The sequence below is a fragment of the Choristoneura fumiferana genome, chromosome 24 (genome assembly GCF_025370935.1).
Source record: "Choristoneura fumiferana chromosome 24, NRCan_CFum_1, whole genome shotgun sequence".
NCBI classification, from domain to species: domain Eukaryota; kingdom Metazoa; phylum Arthropoda; class Insecta; order Lepidoptera; family Tortricidae; genus Choristoneura; species Choristoneura fumiferana.
In genome coordinates this window covers 14,660,231-14,684,749 of record NC_133495.1, presented here as the reverse complement: position 1 = coordinate 14,684,749, position 24,519 = coordinate 14,660,231, and the positions used below count along the sequence as shown (strand labels likewise).

The 24,519-nt window shown below is 39.1% G+C and overlaps 2 protein-coding genes across 2 annotated transcripts in view; both read left to right on the top strand.

The window, feature by feature from the left end:
- LOC141441479 (protein lev-9-like) overlaps nucleotides 1–10,390 on the top strand; it is a 103,147-nt gene extending 92,757 nt beyond the window's left edge. The window contains exons 5-8 of the mRNA XM_074106232.1: nucleotides 2,365–2,471; nucleotides 7,184–7,375; nucleotides 8,185–8,361; nucleotides 10,052–10,390. Of these exons, the coding sequence (XP_073962333.1) occupies nucleotides 2,365–2,471; nucleotides 7,184–7,375; nucleotides 8,185–8,361; nucleotides 10,052–10,077 (502 nt within the window). The 3' untranslated portion in view covers nucleotides 10,078–10,390. The remainder of the gene's footprint in view (nucleotides 1–2,364; nucleotides 2,472–7,183; nucleotides 7,376–8,184; nucleotides 8,362–10,051) is intronic.
- LOC141441978 (uncharacterized) lies at nucleotides 10,314–24,269 on the top strand. The gene is made up of 15 exons (XM_074106863.1): nucleotides 10,314–10,328; nucleotides 10,536–10,707; nucleotides 11,340–11,519; nucleotides 12,259–12,369; nucleotides 13,490–13,601; nucleotides 15,168–15,337; nucleotides 16,049–16,140; nucleotides 17,684–17,796; nucleotides 18,556–19,446; nucleotides 19,566–19,795; nucleotides 19,907–20,020; nucleotides 20,866–21,043; nucleotides 21,374–21,453; nucleotides 22,501–22,683; nucleotides 24,139–24,269. Exons 1-15 carry the CDS (start codon nucleotides 10,314–10,316, stop codon nucleotides 24,267–24,269), a joined length of 2,772 nt encoding a protein of 923 aa, XP_073962964.1.
- The last annotated feature ends 250 nt before the right edge of the window (nucleotides 24,270–24,519 follow it).

Sequence of the window (24,519 nt, the reverse complement as noted above, 5' to 3'; positions counted from 1 at the left end):
TTTTATTGTTTTAGTAAAACAATTACCCCCTTATTCATAAACGACAATCAAACCTATTTTAGTTAAAATGCCGCTAAAATTCGTTTGTCCTTATCTGTCACTTCCACATTTGTATTTGTTAGAAAGGGACAAATCATTTGTTAGTTAACATAGGCTTGTTAAGTTTTATGAATAAGGGGGTTAGACTACGTGGTACTATTTTGTTTTTGTTAAAAACGTCGCACTTGTTGACGTGATAGCTGTCACAAAACGCTTCGCTCTCGTATCAAATTATTTTACGCATTACATTGCTGCTCGCAAAATATTTCAAAAATTAATTACGCTCTGGTAGTTAATTTTAAATTAACAATTTGTTTTGATATTGGTTCACAGCACTTAAATCTTCGTCTCATTACAATTTGAGGTAGTATCAAAAATACACGCTGTAGGTAGGTATACTCTACTCTACCTAGTAGTTACAAACTAAACGAGAACGCAGCCACAAGGTTAGAATTACGCCGTTACGTAGTCTCAGAAAGAAAAGGAGAGTAAAGAAGAGAGAGAAAGAGAAAGAGAGAGACAAAACAGAATGAATTTTATTTTAAAATATTGCTGCGCGTAAATAGTTAAAACATAGGTTGTAATCGTAAAACTGAACGACGTTAGTTCAGTGCCTTTTAAAAATAATAGAGTCTTAAGATTTTCCCTTTTTCATACAAATTTAATATGTTACCAATGTACGCTATCCTAGAACCCAATGAGGGCTAATTGACAGGCAAAATATCGCTAGATAGCCGCCACTGACGTCACCTGTTAGGCTACAAACATCAAATGCTGTACATTGCTTCTTGGAATAAACTTTAAAGGAAGAACTAATTATTTTGAATAGTCGCTGAACTCCCGGTCCGCGGACGCCATTCGAGAACCGCCGGTAGCCGGTAGGTATTCGAGAGCTGTCGGTAGGCCTCCAACAAGATGGAGCGACGACTTGGTTAAGATCGCGGGATCGCGGTGGATGCGGAAAGCACAAGACCGGTCTGAGTGGAGAGCCTTGGGGGAGGCCTATGTCCAGCAGTGGACGTCTTTCGGCTGACATGATGATGATGATGATGAGTCGCTGAACTAATGTTGTTCAGTTTGGCGAGTTCGATCTATGTTTTAATTACTTGCTCCTATTAAAGGCCACACCCGGTATACTATTTGTATTTGTATACAAGTACAGTGGGAGTAGGAAAACCTTCGTCAGTTATTAAACTGATTCCTTTATACAGTCTCTTAGTACGTTTTGAAACCAAAGCACTAAGTAGACAAGGGCATATCAAATTATACTTACTTGACATGATAATAAGGGTCAAAATAGTATACACCTCTAACATATATCTAGTTTCATATCAATACCAAAACTTTTTAATAAACAGCGTCGTTGAATCAAATAATGTTCTATTTAATTGTCAGTGTTTGTCAGTGGCAAGGTGTAGTGGTAGGGTTGCTATGGTCACCTTTAAACAAGATTATGTTTAGCACGTTTAGCAGGTTGACAGTTTGATGCAGTATGTCATACTCAATTGGTGAAGCATATTATCGCTCATACTGAGCAATAGAAAATAGATCTTAAGGCGACGAACCTTTTTTTACTCCGACTGTACGATGAATCAAAGAGAAATAAAACTAAAACTAACTTATTCTAATCCTGAAATCTATATATGTATAAATACCCAGATACCTACTATTGGGCAGGGTGCCCATAAGGCTGGCTGCGTTTCCTTGTATTTGTAACTTTAAACTCATTCAATTCTTCTTTGTGTATGTCGCAGACCAATCTGTGGTCCTTCATCAAAAAAATTCTCGCGTGAATGACCGAAGAAGTATTGTGAAAATAGTAGATTGTACAACAAGAAACATAAAAGGAGCCATTTTACCCGAGACATTCATATAGCCACCCGAACCGGTACGGCGAGGGTGAATAGACACGTCGAAGGGAAGTGGGTTAAATGCTCGATTTTTACACTCTGCTTTTCACTTCGATGGCGAGGAAATGAAATAGCAACAGTGGAAACAATTGTTTACTTACTAAGTTCCTTTTATTGTTCATGCATTACGAGTACTATGTAGGTAATTATAATACTTTTAATTTCATTGATCTATTTTGATTGATTTGGTTGATTTTTTGTTTTATATAAATTAAAAATTATTAAAAACATATAGGTAGAAGTTTCTTTGTTTGTCGCTGTTTACACCTGATTGCCTCGGTCTTAGACGAAGATTTTATTTTATTTACTAGAGCATAAAAAGTAATTTTATGTCGCCTACATCTAGCATAAATATGAACTTTACGAGCATGAGAAGTGAAAAAATATTTGAGAGTTTGTTTCTTCTGTCTTCTAGGGCGGTCTACTCGTGCATCCAAGGATTCCACGTGGTGGGCCTTCAGAGCCGCAGCTGCCAGGCTGACGGGCAGTGGGCGGGGCAGCCACCGGCCTGCAAGAAGAACAGTAAGTTTACATTTATTTTATGAAACTTTAATGTTAAATGCACTGTGTTATTGGCGTGAATTGGGTTGATTCCAGGGTAGGCAGTTTGTAGTTTTCGCCGCAGCAGGGCGCTACCAGCACTAGCACTGCCTACGCTGCTGCCTAGCCAACTCAATGCACGCCATAGACACAATGTATAGTGTCAGGGGCTGTTTCACAACCCATTGATTAATTTTATTTAACGGATAAATGTGATGCCGTCTCCGTCTATTCGAACAAAACAAACAGAGACGGCATCACCTTTACCCGTCTTAACGTCTTAACAATGGGTTAGTCTAATAAATCGTAACACCCACCATGTTTTAGTGGGAGCTAGTTAAGGATAACGCATGTAAGTTTGTATCTATAAGTACATATTTTAAACATTTGCATCTGTTTGCTCTCCTTGAAATAAATAAATAGGCTCATCAGTCTCAGCATCACCATCACGCATAATTCCACCAAATGCTCCCAATTTGAACGGGCGCTTGGAAATGGATGTCAAAACGATAGAACGCAAATTTAACTGAAATTTATTGTTAAAAAAAGAATAAAAAATAAAGCAAAAATAATTTAACTTAAATAAAGAAATACAAGTAGGTATTTTAATTTTATTTGGATGAAGTGTTTATGTATGTTGTTTTCTAACAAAGTATATCGCACCAGCAGTGTACATCAAACACCCAACAGGACAGAGACAAAAGACCTTACAATTGACAGATGACTATAGAATTGACTGCGAGAGAAAGATAAAGGTGACTCAAATGCCTATTTTGTTTCAAATAGGAGTACAATTTCCATTTAGTCTAAAAATCATGTCCAAATCCTATCTTACTTTTTAATAGTATAAACGCGAAAGTTTGTAAGGATGAATGTTTGGATGTTTGTTACTCTTTCACGCAAAAACTACTGATTTTTTTTTTTTATTCGACTTGATGACAAACGAGCAAGTAGGTCTCCTGATGGTAAGAGATCACCACCGCCCATAATCATTTGCAACACCAGGGGTATTGCAGATGCGTTGCCAAACTAGAGGCCTAAGATAGGATACCTCAAGTGCCAGTAATTTCACCGGCTGTCTTACTGTCCACGCCGAAACACGACAGTGCAAGCACTGCTGCTTCACGGCAGGATTAGCGAGCAAGATGGTGGTACCAATCCGGGCGGACTTTGCACAAGGTCCTTCCACCTCATGACATGCTCAATGGATTTGCATCCGTCCCCCTTATCCCTAAATAATGTGTATGGTTCCTGTGGGATCAAAAAAGGTTTAAGCTACATACCAATCCTGCGCGAGCGAAGCCGCGGACAAAAGCTAGTATATTATAACAAGGAATTTTACTTCATATCATTAACGCTTAGCTAGTCGAACCCGTTCAGAATTATTTCCCTGAGGCCAAAACAATATATTCCAGGATAAACAAAGTCTAACCAAATTTATAAGAAAAAACCTCTGATCCGTATATGAAAAACAATCCCCGCAATACATTGCTTTTAGAACCTACATTTCTGCAAAAAGTAAACAATGGAATATCAGGTGTTCCGAGAGCAATTAGTTTCGTCAAAAAACTCTGTGAGAAAACCGTGCAACCCTTAAAACATGGGAATAATGAGACGAAGAGGAAAGGAATTGGATCGTAGAATTATAGAAAAAATCACAATGAAAATTATACGGAGAATTAGATATGAACGTAATCAGCTTGAGAGCCGTATTTCATTTCTTTGCAGATTACATTTGAAATAAAACGCATTTAAGTATCTTCATTGACTTTATCATATACTTTTTATAGTAGATTATTGTCGTGGCCGGGAAGAAGGCAATTGCTGGCTGAGTATGAGTATTAAACGGACGAGCTTGCGAGTCCGTTTAACTAATACGAAGCCAGCAATTGCTATTCCAGCCGAGACTAATATAAAGCTTTTCTCAAAAATGGTAAATAATTCTTAAATAGAATAAACTTTTTCTCAAAATATATTATAACATTTAATTTTATTCCAATATTTTTCTTATGCTTTCCCGCCTTTTTCATTAAAAATAAACTGCAGGTGTATTTTTCCACCGAAAACACCACAAGCTATTTCAGACCCAATAGAAAAAGTCCGGAGTTCCAACAAAATATCTGATACCGGCCATTAGACTTGGCTGTATACGACTTGTGCCAACATTTCCATGGCCTTTTTAACTTAAAAAAAATGTGACTGATTGCAGGCGCGCTAATTCATTATTGTCGAGCTAGCGCGCCTGCAATCTTTTTAACTTTTTAATTTTTCGCTGACCATAAACTATGCACTTCACCTTCTGATATGTTAAGAATAATGTCAACTTTTACGGACATTTTTGAGAAAAGTTATTAGTAGCAGCGATTTTTTATAAGAAATAATTTGAATTTACGAGTTCCAGGATTTTATTTCATGTAGACTATATTATTATTTCCGGAATACTTAATTGTTTGCTATAAGAATTTACTAATAAGTCTATAACAATAAAGTGCGTTTAGATTTTTAACCCCCGACGCAAAAAGAGGGGTGTTATAAGTTTGACCGCTATTTGTGTCTGTCTGTCTGCCTGTGGCACAGTAGCTCTTAAACGGGTGGACCGATTAGAATGCGGTTTTTTTATTTGAAAGCAGGGTTTCTAGCGATGGTTCTTAGACATGTTAAAATCGGTTCAGCCGTTTTTATAGCTGTACCTCAGTTGAAGAAAGACTTGCGAGAAAAGTTTGCATCTCGCTTGACGATGCATAAACATCATTGCCCTACTGTTTGTTACGGGAATTACTTCTTTGCAAGATGGGACGAAGCTAGATCAATTGTTAGTGCCCGAATACCCCTATGTAGCAAATTTCAATCAAAATCATTACACCTGTTTCCCAGATCCCCGATATACATATATATAAATAAAAACCTTCACAAGAATTACTCGTTTAAGGTATTTATAAGATGTATCTATAAAAATGTGTTTCTACCTTTGCAATGGACATTATGTTTAATTCCAATCAGATTTCCACTTTCCCGTATACTCGTAATGCAGAATCAATAGTAGATTTCCTCGACAATGCCCTCGTGAAGCTACCGCTTTAAATTTCCATTTTAAACCGCAACTTATGTCCACAATCAGATTCATTTCATTTGTGGCCAACCACCATTTCTCTATCATCCATTTTGTCATACCAGAAACGTATTTCCTAGAGCATAAAGACTAAAATGCAGCTGACCACAATTTGAGCTGCCCGTACATTGCTAGCTGTATATATTACATTACGAGTACATGGTAATGAAATCACATCGCGTGGTAAAATTAAGCTGGTTTTCAGTTCAATCAAATCCTCTGTAGATTTACGTGAATTGGTATCGATTCGGAACGGGCTCCATTTATATAGATTTGGATTATTGTGGAACGTCGCAGTTTTAATGCTAGATTTAAAGAGCATGTTGCAAAGGTAGTTTTGTAGGACGATTAAAATTTATCAATAATTCGTGGGTAGTTTTGTTTTGTTTGATAAAATATATGTGAGTAGGTACTTGGAGAGTTACAGTGACAAATTAAAACGTTGGTAGTGGTTTGTTAGTCTAACAACTGGTAGCATGGTGTACGGTCAAAGAGTATTAGTACCAATATAGAAAAAGAGTGGCAACTCTATGGTCAAATTTGCATGTATGGTAACAAGCGCTATCTGGTAGCTAGCTGAAGAACTAAATCTGACATAACACACACATGTACATGCACGCACACAACAAGCTTAACGTCTATAAAGCCCAGTTTAGACCTGTAAGAAAATTGCGCAAGTTGCATTACATCGCGAGGCCGGAAAGCAAACGAGTTTATGGTGGTCACTTCACTTGCTCACCCAAGCGGATCAATGTAATAAAACTTGAAGAAAACAGCAAAAAATCAGATAAACTCAAAAATCATCCGCGAAAGCCAGACAGCCAACATACAGCGGAAAGATGGCGGACAGACTGAATTTTTCAAGTCCACGTTTGACACATTTGTCAATTTAGTGCTATCATTTTGTCGCCAGAGGCGCTGGCGTGTACGTGAAAAGGTGACGTTTTAAGTGTGCCCCCACTGTGTACGGTTGTGTTACTCTGAATATGAGCTCTGGTTGAGTTCGAAACGCGTCAGTGTGGTATGGTGGTGGTGATAGATGGGTTTGTGTGATTTGTGTGTGTTCTTACAGTGTGGAGGTGGAGGAACTGCATGAACACGCATATTTTGCATATGCTTAGCTATCGTAAGGTCGCGGGTGTGCAAGGAAATTCTAAGTTCATTGATATGGACCTCCGCAAAGTAACGCCTGATTCCATAAATATATACCTACCAAATTCTTTAAAATTGTGACGCCAATCAGAAAAATATGTCATCAAAATATGAAAAAAAAAGAAAATAGTTAAATAAGTAATTAAAATAAAAACATGTTAAAACGAGATCACTTCCCATTATATTCCGCAAAGGCTTTGTAAGTATATGACACCACAATCTTAAGGCTGTGTTTTTGAACCAATAGGAACGCTTCATTTACCTCGCCTCGCTCCGCTCAACTATTTCCACTAGGGCACTGCTGTCCGAGAATAGGTAAATGACGCGTTTCTATTGGCTCATGAAAAACACATTCCTCACAACACATCCCCGCACAAACGCAGCCTAATTTCACCTTCATTAATCGTGAATCGTTAAAAAATCTTCCCCCCAGTCTACTGCCTGCAACCCCCCACAATCGAGCACGCCCGCCACTCCGCCCTCCCCGAACAAGTCACCTTCGACCTTGACGCCACGGTGCAGTACCACTGTCACACCGGCTACGTGACCAACGGGTTCCCGAGGGCCAAATGCTTGGCTATTGACAACCAGGCCTCGTGGTACGGGCCGGACATCAGTTGCGAACGTAAGTAGATAGTTGTGAAGACGATAAGGCGAAATACTTCAACAAAACCTGAAGTGAAAGTACTTTCAATATAGTCATTTTAGATAGGAAAATTTCTCAGAGGACGTTTCCTTTATACGTTTTTAAAAACTACATGTTAAGTTTTGGAAAAATAAAAACACATGAAAAAAAAGCCTTGTTTACCGGGTGGGGCAAATGTATTTTCAAAAGACTTTCCTTTGTGAAAATAATATAATGTTTCGTTTCAGTAAATTTTCCTATCTTCAGCATTTAGACTACTTTCCGACGAAGTAGCGGTGAAAAAAAAATCCATCCTGTCTGTTGAAGTACAGGTCTGTCACGTAATTCAAACAGATCAGGGACTGACAAAGTAACGCCATCTAGTGTAAAGTACATCACTTAATTCACAGCGAATTATAAGGTTGACACTAGTGCTCTTTTTGATTGTTTGATCCTCACACATCTTGACACTAACTATTTATGGTATTTTGCTATGTGCTGTGGTCATTTGGCTCGGAGAGTTGCCAGACTTAATTGGTAGTAGCCAGGGTACATTGCTCGTAGAACCAACGACCGATGGGGCTAATGTGTATTGAGTTCCTACGATACGTGAGGGAAGACGTAGAGTGGGTAGTGTAGGCCTTCTAAAAGGACACTGATGACCTGGTAAGGCAAATACACATAGCTTTCTCTGTTCAAATTTAACAGTGGACATTGATATTGTAAGCTATTTTTCCTCGATTACCAAGATTTCTCTATTACCTCTTTTAAGGATGCATAAGTTATAAATTAGCTATTTCTCCCTCCAGCTCGATCTTGTGGGGAACCTGGGGACGCCCCCCACGGGTGGGTAACAGCCGATTGCCACACCTTCGGCTGTCGCGCCGTGGTCCAGTGCGGCCAGGGCTTCGAGCTGGTGGGCAAAGCCGAACGCTACTGTCAGGCTGATGGGGCTTGGGCACCCAAGGAGCTACCGACCTGTGTCCGTGAGTAGACTTTCTGGTCTTTTGAATTCGGGTTTTGGTTATGAGTTTCTGTAAGAACGAAATGATGGGTGAAATCGTGCTTAGTCTCAACATTCCTAAAGTTTCTAAACCTGAAAAAGGAAGGTCAATAGAAGATTTTTGTATTTGCAGTACTAAATGATCGCAGTATTACATTCTGCTTCATGATATTCGCGGTCCATTATTTTATGAGCAGTTTATGGTGTCTTCAAAGGAGACATGATACAAAAAATACCCATATTATTCCATTAAAAAAGCGGAGTAGATAGTTGGCAACTCAAAATACTTACGGCTTAACTATAAAATTCTGGAAAATTTTATAACTTCTAATATGGCTTCAGCAGATGGAAACTCATGACCAAAACCCCAAAAGTAAACCTTATCTCGTACTTCCAGCATTGCTTCGTGACAATGTAGTTGCCGATTTCAGTGTCGTCCTTAATTTTGGAATGTTGCATGATTTACAAATTAATGTGAATATTGGAGATGTACAGTTTTAACACCGGCCATAGTAAAATAAAGGGGTTGCAGTTACTGACGTTCTAACCGAGCCGAATGAAAGCGACGAAGATATCAATTAGAATACTGTTGATTCCTTCTAACGTGTATCTTCGTCTCGCTCAGTCAGGGTTACGGTTATGACGTGAGCATCCGAGAAAAGTTATCTTAACGGAACGTGCTACTTGTTTTTACATGTGTGCACTCAGCCTAAAGTATTTAGGAATATGCCCTCTTTTGTTGGCTGATTTTCTTTTGTGTGCGTGTGTAAAAATTCACATGCGTTTCTATAGATTTCAATAACCTGATTTAGTTTTATAGAAGAATGGTGCTGTGCGTTAAATAGAAAGATATCTTTCTGTTTTACGCTTTGAAACCTTCTTTCCTGATTTTTTCAGGTTGTTACCTCTTCATTGTTCTATGTGTCGGCTAGTTCGCATGTGAGCTTCCTCTGTGATTATCATGGCTATCATAGTAAGCAATTTCATTGTCATGACGCAATTAGAATAGTGGATCTCCCACTTAATTGTATTAAAAATTAAAAAGGCATTAAGTAGAGTTTTTTTTATGTGATGTTTTTAAATTAATTTAGAATATTCCAGCAGAAGTTTGGGCTCGTACACTGTACTCTTGTAGATTTTTGATCGAAATTTTCATTTCAAAATGTAGTCATGCTTTAGACGCGACGCATTTTGATTATCGATCCATTTTTGGAAACAATTTGTCAACCACAATTAAAAAATCCTACAAAACGTTTAGTGTTTATTCAGACCAAACATCTGCTGATATCTTCCGGATTGATTTTAAAAACATGAAGGTGTGCATCAGCAGTTATGTACAGTCAGATCCATGGAAAAATTAAGCATTTATAAATTGCTTATTGTTTCCAAAGTAACTGTTCTGCATAGTTGCTTTTGTGAGATCTTCTAAAATTATTTTATTTAGTCGTTGACTTACTAAGATAATGTTATAAGTTTCATTTTTAAAAAGCTGAAAATTCAGATATCAAACTGATGACCTTAAAAATGAAACTGAAATAGTGTAAATTTTTATTTTAACTGCAATTTCTATTCCTTTTTAAAATCGAACTAGTTTAACAGTGGGATATCCACTAATTTAGTTTTAAATGATAAAATTTAAAACATCTTTTTTCTCCTTTCCTGCTGCTCTTTAGAAGGAGAAGAGAAGGGGACAGATTGAGTCGATCATTACATTACGTAGTGTGTTTAACGAAACATATTTGTGATCATTATATTATATACTTGTTGTTGTGTTCAAATTCTATGACAGTAGCAACAGTACTTCAATATCAAGTCGAAATTTCAATGGCCATGATAAAATTCGTCTTTACAATAGGTCTTTACTGCCCTTAGCTTATCTACAGCTACTTGTGTAGATCATATTTAATATGTAGTAGCTTTAAATCAATGTTGAACATGCAAGAATTTACTGTATAAAATTTCTAAACTGTATCTTATACTATGCTGTAGTGAAAATAAATGTAAAAATAAAACATCATTGTTTTATTCGCATGTGACTATGTGACGCTTTCGTTTTGCATGCTTGAAAGAATATCCTACATTGATAACAGTGCCATCTGTGTTCAAGAGTTTGAGTTACGTTAAAGCGACACGTGTCGCCATCTAGTGGTCACGCAGGTGCAGTGCCCGCCGCCAGAGGCGCCGCGCCACGGCAAGGCGGTGTATACTTCTTGCGCCTACAACTCTGTTGTGTCGTACGAATGCAAGTACGGATACAGGCTGGTGGGAGATGCTACGAGGAGGTGTGGAGCTGACAAGAAGTGGTCTGGCTCGCAGCCTTTATGTAAAGGTAACTTTATACAGTATTCTATACTCTGTTCCAACGGCAGGCGAAAAAACGAACATTGAAGAAGTATATATTTTGTCCGATGCACTTGTTTATTATTTGCTCTTAGTACAAACTTTCAAAGTATGGGCTATTAGTGGTCACTAAAGACAATAAAACTTGTTGTATCATGTTTTAGAATGACGTTGAGAGATTATGAGAAAGGTTGTCCATTGTAAGTTTTTTCGCCTGCCATTGGAACAGAGTATAGTTCGGTTTGCATTATTCACTTTCACGGTGGATGAAGGCCCACTTCCAACCGAAGCAATCGGAGCTCCACGTTCAAAAGTGGATGTCCTACGGGTGATATAATGAGGATGATGATTCGAGTAAATTATTTTCAGCAGTTGAATTAATATTCCGGGGATTTCACTACCAGAAATTACGTTATGGTTCAAGTACTTTGTATGAAGAACATCGGTGCAAAATTTCATATCTAGATTTAAGGAAGAATTTTTAGGAATTCTACTAAAAAAATCCGGAAAATCGGGCTAGAAAGTAGTTTGTGTTATTCCAAAACTCGAGCTAAAATTAACAAGATGGGGTCGTTGTGAGGTCGAGTTATTAACATATTAACAGTGTTTCATCAATTTCAGAAATCAACTGCGGCCACCCTGGTCAATTGTGGAACGGGTGGCTGGAGAACATCTCGTCAGGCACAGGCCTTGGTGCTTCCATCATCTTCCGGTGCCAAGATGGCATGAAGATGGAGGGCAACGGCTCGGCCATCTGCCAGAGCGATGGCACCTGGAGCCATCCCCTGCCACAGTGCTTAGGTAAGGCATAAGATCAAAATTATGCAGAAGTATAGTCTTTTCCACAGAAATATCGTTGGACTTTATCACAAGCTTTAGAGTTTTTTCGGTGATATTTTTTATAACAATCGTGAATTCACGAAAGCCAGCCATGACACTCAACGCTTATTTTTGCAAAATGGCCGCGGCACTAGACTATTACTTTTATCTGTGGCGCTGGTGCCCGAAAAATTAACAGTATCTATTAAAATTTACACATTTCATTGTAAAACAAACTACGATACAGCTCTCTATTATGACCAGGTTACACTGTAGATACATGAACTCGACTCTAACGGCGTAGATAAACCTTCGTTTCATCGCTCAGTGGCGCTCACCGCCCATCCGTTAATTGGCAACACAAGCATGCATTACAAAAACTTATTATTCGTAGACAAAAATGATCATCTGAAAACAATCGCGAACTCTCAAAATAGTGTAGGACGCCCACCAACGAGATGGACTCAGGTTAAAGCCTTGTATGCAAGCCGCTTCCAACCGAAGCAACTGGAGGTCTATGGAGGAGGGCTACTATGTCCAACAGTGGAGTCCTACGGTTGATGTGATGGCGTAGGACGCCCACCAACGATGGATGGATGACCTGGTTAAAGCCTGGTTCACGGTGGATGCAAGCCGCTTCCAACCGAAGCAACTGGATTATGGGTAGGGCTAAAAGTGGAAGTCCTAATAATGACGATAAGTCAACTAGCGCCTTGTGTAGTGCCTCATGTCTCCCAAGGCAAGATCAGGCTGGTGGAGAATAAGACTGGAGACAATGAAACCGCTGAGGAGAGCACTCAAATCGTCGGCAGTTCTTCGATGGTGCAGCACGGTGAGAACAAAGTGCATGTAGCTTAAAGTTGTCTGTTCGTTCATTCCTCCGCCCACCGGATGGAGGAATGTTACCGTGTGTGTAATCCAGCCTACCGTGGAAATGGAATCTATGGGGGTATATACCAAAATGACTAAGCCTACTGAAATAATGATAATAAGGATAATGAATGGATTTTTTTTCCCTTGGTGACTAGATAATAGATGAAGGCAACTTCAGATTGGTCAATAACACCCAATACGAGAGCAAGTCAAATCGTCAGTTCTAGAGATAATGCGTGGAACAAAGTGCATGTGTTTAGAGTTGTCTGTTCGTTCATTTCCTTTTATTATAATTATATAAAATAGGCTTACGTTTGGGCTCAATATTGCTTGATGGAAGGCGAAGATGAAGCCTAAGATGGTACACGTTTGTCTAGCAGGTGTCTGTTAGATGGTGTGTGTCTGTTCCTATAATCTATTTCAAAGCATAAAATAGTAGATTATGCAACAAGAGCATAGAATGCGTTTCCACGAGAGATATATGAGGATGTGTTGCCAGGAATCAATAGAAAGCTGTTTAGAGCTCCGTGCTGCTCAGCTGTAGGAGAGCTGTGCCGCAGTAGAATGCTGTTCAAAACAACCCGGCACACGCATCTTCGCACATCTCTGGTGGGAACGCAGCCTAAAACGAGCCATTTTACCCGAGACGTCCGTATTGCCACTCGGGCAGATACGGAAAAATATGTTTAATGCTCGACTTTTAGGGCCTGTTTCACCACTGTCGACTAACTTTAACTGACGAATATCAGTGATGCCGTCTCTGTTTGATTTGTCCGAATAAACAAAGACGGCATTACTTTTATCTGATCTGATAAACAGTGGAAGCAAATGGGGCACACGCGCGGGTGGGCGTTTCACAGCAGCCACCGTGGCGTGTCCTCCGGGAGGAAGGGCTACTGATTAGCCCAAAACATGTCGAATTAAACTCGATTTAAGACGTGAGTTATTCGGGTTTACGGCATTATGAGAGGGGTTTGTTTAACATGATGATTATGTTTCAAAGTGATACGCGAACGCACGTTTCTTCAATTAATTTTTATTTGAGTCTTTTATCAAGGTCTTTCCTGTTTATTTTTCAGGTGAAATAATTCTTGTGGACTGTGAGAAGAACTACGAGTTTCCATCGAACAACGCGGCCGTGACGTGCAACAATGGGACTTGGACCCAGATACCTAGATGTACACCTGCCAGGTATCTACATTCTATCTATTCTATCTACATCTATGTCAATGTCATGCTTGGCTTGTGTTGGTAGCGCTGACCATAGACAGTCGCGTTCACAATTAGGCACGGTCCGATCGCACGTGCAGCGTGCAATGACGGCCTCACGGTCCCACCGGAAGACCAGCGCCAGCTCTTGAGCCGGCATTATGCTGAGGTGGGTCCGTTTCGTGAACAGTAACACTGTTTTTTTTTCTCTTTCTTTTATGTAATCATTCTGTCACTGTTCCGAATAAATGTATTTTCTTTCTTTCTTTCGTTTCTTTCTTTTCTTTCTACTTCCTTCCTAATAATAGTATTTGTAAATGTGAAAGTTTGTGAGTGTGTTGTGTAAGTTACTCTTTTACGCTGAAACAGCCAGACGGATTTGGATGAGATTTGGTATGTAGATAGCTGGACATCTGGAAAAACACACAGGCTACTTTTTATCCCGATATTCTCATGGGATAGAAATAAAAATCTTGAAATCACAACCGTTGGGATAGGACTTACAAAACTGGATTATTCACAACACACACACATTACGCCTGTATTCCCAAATGGGGTAGGCAGAGCACACGAAACGTTACGGCTTCGGAGCCACTTTTAGCAATTTTTTAGGTTGCTAGCCTGTCGCCTACGGTATACTTTAACCTATATCCTTTGTCGCCTCTTACTCTCACGACATCCACGGAAGAAATGGAGAGGTGTAATTCTAACCCGACACCACACGGGTTATATTTCACGACTGTTTTTAATGCAACGTCAACAAAAACCACGATGTTTTGGGAACCCCCGTTTCTCTTGCCGAATTCACTAAATTCCCGAAATTTCAATTTAGTTGTGGGATTTTAATGGTTTACGCATGCAAAACCGCCTCTAAACACTAGTATAATAATTAATAATATAATTTATTATTTCCAAAGGTACAAAAATCTTAGACTAATTATACGTAATAACTAGACAAAATCGTAAATAAAGTGGGCCACAGCTGTCAAACTAGGTGTAAACCTGTATTTCAGCAGTCGGAGCTCTTCCATGAGGTCAATAAAGGTGCTGAAATCTAGCAACGACATAATCCCACAACACTTGTCAATAAGATTAGAATAAAGTATTAAATAAATGTATGTATGTAATAGTATTTTATGCAACTGTATCGTAATAGGGGTCCTTAAAACACGAGTGTGGGTTTATGAAACGAGGCGTAGCCGAGTTTCATAATAGGGTCACATGAGTGTTTTAAGGCCTAATTACGTACAGTTGCATACAATATTTTATATATATCCATATATTAAATCCTCTATCATGTGTTCAAGAACCATTGAGAATGACCTGCTGCTGCACGTGGTCGCGGCGCCCCCCCCCCGTGCTGTAATGATGTATGAAATCTCATTACGATACAGCCGTGTTCATAATAGAATCCAATGTCGTAATGCTGGTCATTACCTATGGTTTTTGAACGCATAATTGAGGATTTACTATATGGGTGTAGGTAAACTCTTTATTATTGACAAACTTTGTGATACTTGTACAAAGGTAAATGTATAAATATTTCAGATGCAAGAAGATGCCCCGCTTCCCCCGCAACGGGATGGTCATTGCACCGAAGACTGAGCACGGCATGAAGGCCAGGTTCCGGTGCAAGGACGGCTTCGAGCTGAAGGGGAACCCTATAGTCGTGTGCTCCTTCGGCAATTGGAGTGGCGAGGCTGCTAAGTGCGAAGAAGGTACGACACATTTAGGGGCTGTTTCACCATCCATTGATTAGTGCGAACTGACGGTTAAATGTGATGCCGTCTCTATTTGTTTTGTTCGATTTTATAGGACACACGGCATTAGCTTTAGGCTATAGAAAGGACCAATACATAAGTAGCTTTTGCCCGCGTCTTCGCCCGCGTGGAATTCGGTTTTCGCACGCTGTTTCCTCGGGAACTATGCATTTTTCCGGGATAAAAAGTAGCCTTTGTCACTCTCGGGCCCATAAAAAATAGAAATAAATAGAAATAGAAATCATTTTTTCGTGACAAAGTACCGACAAAAAGGTATTAAAAAATTAAGAAAGTTGTATGTCACGAAATGGTCCCAAATCAGCAAAAATTGCCGGTCTTGCGAACGGCTCTGTTCTTCCTTTGGGACCATCTGTTTACCATACATTAAAATAAAACCAATTTTACTAAAGTGAAGACCGACACAATATTCCGTTAACCAAACCGTTCCGTAAACTATCCCTATATAAAAAATCACGTCGATCCGTCGCTCCGTTTCGACGTGAAAGACGGACAAACACACAATTTCGCATTTATAATATTAGTGTGGATACATACGCTCAAAACACATAACTCTCCTACGAGCAGTCGGGTAAAACGACATTCATAAACAATTTTTACGTCTCTAAACAGAAAGATTTATTCGCTAACATCATGTTGAATTTGTTTCAGTGTTTTGCCCTTTTCCGGGATACATAGAAAATGGAAAGGTGCTCCTTGTCGGCAACATGGGATTGTACGACTACAGACCGTATGTGAAAAAGGTAAGTCTCTATAATAGTCTTAAACATTAAAAAAAGCTATAATATTTACAAAGCAACGTGATTTTGCAAATTTATTGAATCAGGCGTTACTTTGCGGATATATTTATGTACAGAATATTTTTGACAGCCGCATGTATAGATATTTATGGCCACGTAGACGTAAACACATTTTAATGCTCACATATTTCTGATCGAGTTATCGTACAGGTACATCTGACTCCACAACTACCTATTATAGATGGTTCTCTATCGTTTGCCCGAATTTCATATGCCCGAATGTATCGTTTTCTAGAATTTTCATTTGCCATAAAGTAATTTATTTTTGAAATAGTAATTTCTTCAGAGTTGATATTAAAGTAACCTAACCTAACCTACTGCATTCTATATGATGACATTTAAAAAAATCCTGAAAACAGCACAGTTCTATATATTTTATGGCAAACGTTGGTATGGCAAGTAAAATTCGGGCAAGTAAAGGTAAACCATTATAGATAGGTACTTTTAGCGCTTTGGGAACGTATAAATATTTATGCACTTCTTTTTCCTATCCTCGCTCTGCTGATCTGCTTCCACTAGAGCTGCGCTGAGTGAGGATAGGTAAATGAAGGTGAAGCTTTTCTATTGGTTCATATACAAATCCTCGCAACGCATCCTCACACATCTTGCCGACGACGAGCCTACACATTTCGCAAAGGGCCGGCAACGCATCTGTACCTCAGCTTAATTAAGTTATGGATGTTCATGGGCGGTGGTGATTGCTTTCCATCAGGTGACCCGTCTGCCCTTCTTCTTCTGAAAGTGCCACTCCATTACTGGAGGTTGGTCGTTAGCTCCGAAAATCTTTCCCTATCTTGAGCCACCCGGAACTGCTCAGCACTGCTGATCCCGGTCCATTCCCTAACATTCCGCAGTCATGATTTCTTCCGCCTTCCAGGGCGCCGCTTCTCCTGTATTTTGCCCATCAATATTAGTTGCAGCAGCTGATATCTGTCATGGCGCAACACGTGCCCCAGATGTTCGATTTTGCGTTTTCTGATGGTGTGGAATAATTTTCGGGTTATCAGCACGCTGAAGCACCTTCTCGTTGCTAACTTTCTGGGTCCAGCTTGTTCGAATCATGCGACGATAGTACCACAGTTTTCCCCCTATGAGATAAAAAAATCTCTGGAGGAAACACCTCACTTTTATCGAAAATACAAACTGAGACATGGATGCACAAAAAAAACAGAAAAAGAGACCAGCGCTGGGAATCGAACCCAGGTCCTCAGTAATCCGTGCTGCGTGCTATAGCCCCAACACCACCGCTGGACAGGAGTCTAGACACGAATTTCTCCTATGCACACATATCTCAGGTTGCTTTTTTCCACTACGCTACTTAAGCAGCAGCACTAGCGACATCTATGTTTCGCTCTCATCCAGAGTCGTCACATGCCGATATGGTTTCACGGGATACCCGTAAAAGTAACTAATTTGGAGTTGAAATAAAAAATACAAAAAGACTCCAAAAAACAATCATAACCTCACTTTTATATTAATGTTTCAGGTAGTCAACAATAAGCAGATAATGTATGAATGCGAGAAGGGCTACGTGTTGTCCGAGGGCCCGCCCGGCGCCACCTGCGTGGGGGGCCACTGGAGCCCCAGGGAACTGCCCAAGTATGACTTCATATTTTCGACAATTTGTGTCAGTTATTGTCGTTGCGTTGTCGGTTAGTCGTAATCAGAGATCGGAAAGGTCTTACTGTCGAACACAATCGGAATTACAATCGTTTTCACCACTTCTGTCTTCTGTGTTCTGTCATCTGTTGTGATATAACGAGGGTGGACAGAGGACAGAGATGGTGAATGTGATCGCGAACGCATTACACGTTTTGAGAGTTTGCTTAATAGACATACCTACCCTAACTCTGCTTATTTTGTTCGAATAGACGGAGACGGCATCACATTTATCCGTCAAATAAAATTAATCAATGGGTGGTGAAACAGCCCCTTACTCTATCGATTTGTATGGAAACACCTTTTATAATGACTGTATTTTTTGGCGTCCTATTAGCGTCGCTATATTTCATTAATAAATATAATAGAGCTTGTACTATGTATACTAGGCTACTGATTTACATACTTATAACTAAATACATACTTACTCATAAATACCCAACACTCGAAAACAAACATTCATATTATTTATAAAAATATATCTATTCAGTCCCGACTGGAAACTCAAGCTTCATCAGTCAGGTTCTCTAACCACTTGGCACTTGGCTTGTTAAAAGTTTTTAAGTATTATATTAATAAAAGCGTATAATAATCTTGTTTTAGATGTACACTGTACCAACATCCCCGGATACGATGGAGTCGCAGGCGCAGATCTATACCTGAACCAGAAATCCGCCACAGACGGTCTGCATTCCTCAGACGCTATTACAACAATATCCGGCATCAAACAGAATCTCCTAATCAATACAACGATCTATACAACAAATACAATCACGACGACCCAAAACCTACTCTACGACACGCTAATTTCAAAATCATGAAGAAATTTGACATAGACTTTGATGGAGAAACAATGGAAACTGACACTGAGACTGGACATGGAGACGGAGAAAACTTCCCGACTGCTGTGTACACTGTTTATAATGTACATGGTGAGCCCATCGGACACAGAATGTATTCGTATCAGCCTGTATATGAACCAGAAGAAGACGAAATTGTACAAAGAGACGACACTTCTGATTTTGAAGAGTCATCGGATTTCGATAATGATCTTTCGCATGTTACCATTTTAAAAGGTGGCTTGTTTCCCGATCACGAAACTGACAAGACTGCAAAAAATATTAACAAATTGAAACATCAATATTTTGAAAGATATGTTGACAAACGACGTAAGAGGTTTTTGACTTCTAAAACTAGTGAAGATAACAAAACTTCTATAGATTTAGAATTGCAAAGTACTGAGAGTAAAACTGAAGTCACAACCAAGAATATTATAGAAACTTCCACTAATGCTAGGAGAAAACGTGATGTGAATCAGGAGGAATATGATAGAGATACGTGGACGGAAAATCCATTAGCTAAAAATTTAGTCTCAACAAATGAAATATATGAAAACTTACTCAGTGTTATACCCCTCAAGACAAAATCTGAAAATGAAACTAACATTGATAGCAAAGAAATAGCTGTTATACCGTTGCAATACAAAAGAACAAACTCCACTGAAGTTGACAATATTTCGGACAAACGGGATAAGAGAACCAGTAGGAAAACTGACAGACTGAATCAAACAACGGCAGCTATCCCTAAAACGTAAGGTATTTTAGTTAATACAGTGTACTCGTAATGATGTGTTGCCATTAACCATTATTTTACATATTTCTCATAAAAAAATACTCCTTACTTCGCTTAGAATACTTTTTTATTTCCAGTGGTAGAGAAGGAAAGAGTGGTAAACTAAGACGGCAACAATCAGAGGACAGTGACGAAGGAGCAGGACAAACAGATTCCAAAGAAAACGAAGGAGCTAAATCAGAAGGTAGTGGTGAGAAAGGGAAGAAAGGAAGACCAAAGAGCCCTTGTGAACCAATTGAAAGTGAACCATATGTGAACATTGAAATAGTCAAGCTCGGACGTGATCCAAATAATACTTTTAGTTCCGGTAAGCTTAAAGAATATTTATTGTCTAATCATTCTAAAAAAGAAATACTAGCTTTTGCATTGTTCAACTTTTCAATATGGCGGCTTAAGTTATGTCTTTTTCTGAATTCAGGTACAATAGTCAGGGTAGCCTGTGGCAAAGGCTACGGTCTTAACTTAGACCAGAATGCGACAGCCAAATGCGTTAGAGGGAGATGGAAGCCCGATAAACCGAAATGTGAAATTCGTGAGTGGTACAATAAGATATCGATACGGAATGAATTTTGATCAGATTTTCTGTAATGCGCATGACAAGCTTCCCAGCCATATTTTTTGATCGCAATCCAAGTTAATGGGAAAGGCAACTTAAAATTATTTTCCAAGCTTTCACTACAGGAAAATACTTGGTGAAATGTAATAAGAGTGCTGATACACTTGAACATTCACTTGTGACAGAACATCGAGCATTCGGCGTTTTTAAATTTGTCGAACATACCCAAGAATAGAGCCAATGCCACGAACTCACGGTCATATTTTCATACCTAGCGAAGGCTCTAGCTAGTAAATCTCGCCAATAAATTTACCTGTTCTTCACAAAGATGTCAGACTTGACGGCTCGTGTGCTACATTTTTATTTATCACGTTTACGTACGAGACTTTGCTGTATGTCGTTTCGCTAGAATGTTCGCTACTATACTCATTATACTCAGTACAAGTGAATGATCAAGTGTAACAGCGCCTTTGTAAGTTTTCTTGGTCGGTTTCTAAGCTAAATTATGTTGGTATATGAACATGAATTTAACACTTCATCAATTGACCCAACAGTCATTCCTTTTTATTGGCTTACAACAAAAATGGAAAATTTTGCAGGATTTTATACACCACATATTATTCTTCTGTCATAGGTTATCCTCTAATTTTCGAATTGCCTTTCCTAAGCTATCAGCGATCAATGGTTTCTCCTTGATTTGAATAATCATGCGAGTTGCAACCAACCGTAATGTTTTATCCTTTTCTATCTAAAAATCATTGCCTCTCCATTTCTTCTTCCTTAAAGAATTTTATAATCTGTTTTCAACGTGGTGTTCACAGTGCCGTGTCATGTGCCTTCTACGGAGTATGGTATATACACCATGTCCCCCGATGCAAGCCACACAAACGTGGGCCCCGTATTGGGTACTCCGGGCACTGGGCATGCTGAGGAGAGGGAACTGAATGAGACAGATCCTGTGCCTAATGGACAGGTGGTGCATTTCTCCTGTGAATATGGGTATGTTATTTTTGAGATATTTCGCAAAACTTGTTCATTTATATTGTTTCGCTTCAGGAAACGAAATAAGATTTAATTAACTCGACCTTAACCACAAACACAAAAAGTTATTCAATTGATAGAGTTACTGAATCATACGACCAACACCCTTTTAAAGTTTATCCGTACCAAGAGAATTTTGCCCTCGTACCATTAAAAAAGCGATACCATCGTACTGTCCGATACACCGAATTTATCCACCCAACCCAACCCTTTATAAAACCCAGCTTTACGTATATAAAAGCAATAATGTTGTAGACAATGAAAATTATTAATCATTTTCCATTCCAGTTACAATGTACAAGGACCAACAAACTTGCGCTGCTGGTTGGGAGAATGGGCCGTCACCAGCATGCCCGAGTGTGTACCAGGTAAATATTTGCATTTGGTTTTCTCTCTTCACTCATTAATTTAAAAAAAAACGATTAAAATCGATATTTATTACCTTAGTTGTAGCAGCTTATGTCTCTTCGGTACAGTCAAGTTCATAAACTTGTGAGCAAAAATGTGATCAAAAATATCTGAACACGACTCTATTGTTACGTAATGGCGTAGAACCGTGTACCTACAGATATTTTTGATCAATGTTTGCTCACAAGTTTATGAACTCGACTGTACTCTTTTTTACGTTGTACATACTAATGCCGACAAACAGGCATTGTATTGTGTTGTGTATTGAAATGTTATTGAACTGAATATATTATTAATATGTGCAATTGAAGAAAATTATTTCTTACACTAAGTAGTATGAAAACAAAACTTAACAAGGTTAAATCCAGTTTTTTACATCGTTTATAACATGACAGTTAAAATATTTTAAGACTGAACTTTTGCCAGCAGTTGTCGTAGTGCAGTCGTAGAAAAAATCGTTGCCTGAATGACGTGTTTTGTCCATACCCAAGTACTAAAACCATCTTTGCTAATCTGCAACCACGTGCAAAACACCCGTCTGCACATCTGTGCGACATTGTATGTCTTCATGCAATTGCAAACATACACACTTCTATATATATAAATCAACGTAATATTGCATAAATCCAACTGTCACCGCAACTCTCCTTGTGTGGGTGTATTTTGCATGAAAAAAAATGTATGGGGCACAAAAACTTAGCGAGTAATATATCTGAACATGAACATTGTCAATCACGTCCAGTCCAGCAGAAATGGATGAACTCGTGTATAGATCATTTTCATTACCATTCCCGGTCGTCCACTTCTGCTGCTAACTGTACGCGCGTGCTAAGATATGATAACGCATGCACTGGCAAAGCTGTCAAATCATGTTCTACACGTGACTACGTTGACAGTTCTGATATGGTGTTCCCTAAGCATTGCACTCGGTTGACAGTTGTCAAAAGTTCATTTTTAAAATATTTCCACAATAGTGGGACTCACCCTTTCGACGGTGTCCCCCCCAGCGCCCTGCGAGTTGCCTCTCCTCCACGGGGCCACCTATGAGGCGGGGTATCGCGCCGGCCTCACGGTGGCCCATGCTTCATCTGTGAACATAGCCTGTGAGGCTGGTCGGTCACCACCGGCTACGCTGAACTGCCATCTGGGCAGGCTGCAGCCGACGGTTCATGACTTCTGCAGGCCGTTAGGTAATCACGAAGATTTCTGTAGCCATCTTTTTAGGGTTCCGTACCCAAAGGGTGCCAACGGAACCCTGTTACTGAGACTCCGCTGTCTGTCTGTCCATCCGTCTGTCACAGGGCTCTATCTCTTGAGTCGTAATAGTCACTTGAAATTTTCAGATTATGTATTACTGTGGCCGCCATAACAACAAAAACAATAAAATAAATATTTAAGGGGGACTCCCATACAACAAACGTGATAGGTTTGTCGTTGTTTGCTTGTTATTAATAACGCCAACAGGTAGACGCTTGAAATATTCACAGAATCTTTAGTTGTCAATAAATATTTAAGGGAGGCTCCCATACAACAAACTTGTTTTTTTTTTCTTTTTAATGTCTAATGTTGTATAGAACGGAACCCTTCGTGCGCGAGTCCGACTCGCACTTGGCCGGTTTTTTTTCATCCTAAGTTTCCAGTGTAGATCAGGAACATCACATTGAACATCTTCTGATGTCATTTTGCACCCCGACCTGAAACTCGAAACAGATCAATTATTTTCTTTCCTGAATCTAAGTGTTTGTTTTTGTACAATAAAGAGTTTACATACATACATACATACATACAAAGAATACCGAAGACTTCCGAGCGACATTAACATTCTATTTGTACTGAACTATGATTGTATAGATAACGGTACGGAACCCTTAATGCGCAAGTCGACTCTCACCTGTCCAACTTTTTAAAATTCATCATCGATCAAAAATAAGGGCTAGGACTTTGAGTTTTTCATGTAGATCAAAACTGCTATCAATGAACGCCATCCTAGAACACAACTGACGTCGCCTGTCACGCTACAAACATCAAACATTTTGCTTTACATTGCTTCTTCGAATGAACTTAAAGGAAAGCGAAGAAAACTAATTATTTTGAGCGACATTGTTCAGTTTGAGGAGTATGATCTATATTTTAACTATTTGCTCTTATTACAGGCCATACCCGGTATGTACTGGTATAACTTCTAAATTATGACTGAAATTTTAAGTTCAACTTTGAGTCATAATTAAATTGACAAAATCTAGCAAAAGATCACCACTAAGAATAAAAAAAATATCATTGGACACTTGACACCATGGCCTAGTCCCAAACTAAGCAAAGCTTGTACTATGGATACTAGGCAACGGATAAACGTACTTATATAGATAAAACATACTTAAATACATATTAAACATCCAATGATGGTCTTTCCGAAAGCGCTGGTAGTTTAAAAAAATACGTGTAAAAGAGCCCATTGTGGTCTCCTTACTGAATAAATGATTTTGAATTTTAGAACTTTTGAATTTTGAATTTCAAGACCATTCATTCATACAAATATTCATACAAATATCTGCCCCGGCCGGCGGGGAATTGAACCCAGGACCTCAAGCTTCGTAGTCAGGTTCTAATAAATAACTATTGTAAACAAGAATCTCCACTAATTCCAGCTAACTTATCAAGACCTCGTCCAACATCGGGATTCCAGAGTGGATCCGACATCGTGAGAGAAGACGTCTCAGACCTAGAGCCAGATTTGGATGGCAAACCGGTGGCGGAGTGTGGTCCACCGGCCAGGTAACCAACTTTCCGAAAATGCTTGTGTAAATCTAACAGAGGCTAATGTTTCTTTAAAGCCATTTTAAAAGCCGACATTAACTTTTGTGCGATCTGGTCTCCTAATATCTGTCGTAGACAAATTATTCTCTAGTTAAAATGAGGCGACTAGTTTAGTGATGATGGCATTATATTATTATTCTTTACGTCCAACTTCTTGACTTTAGGGATGACTTTCGTCATTTGTCTGTTCTTTGTTAATTTTATATTAGAAG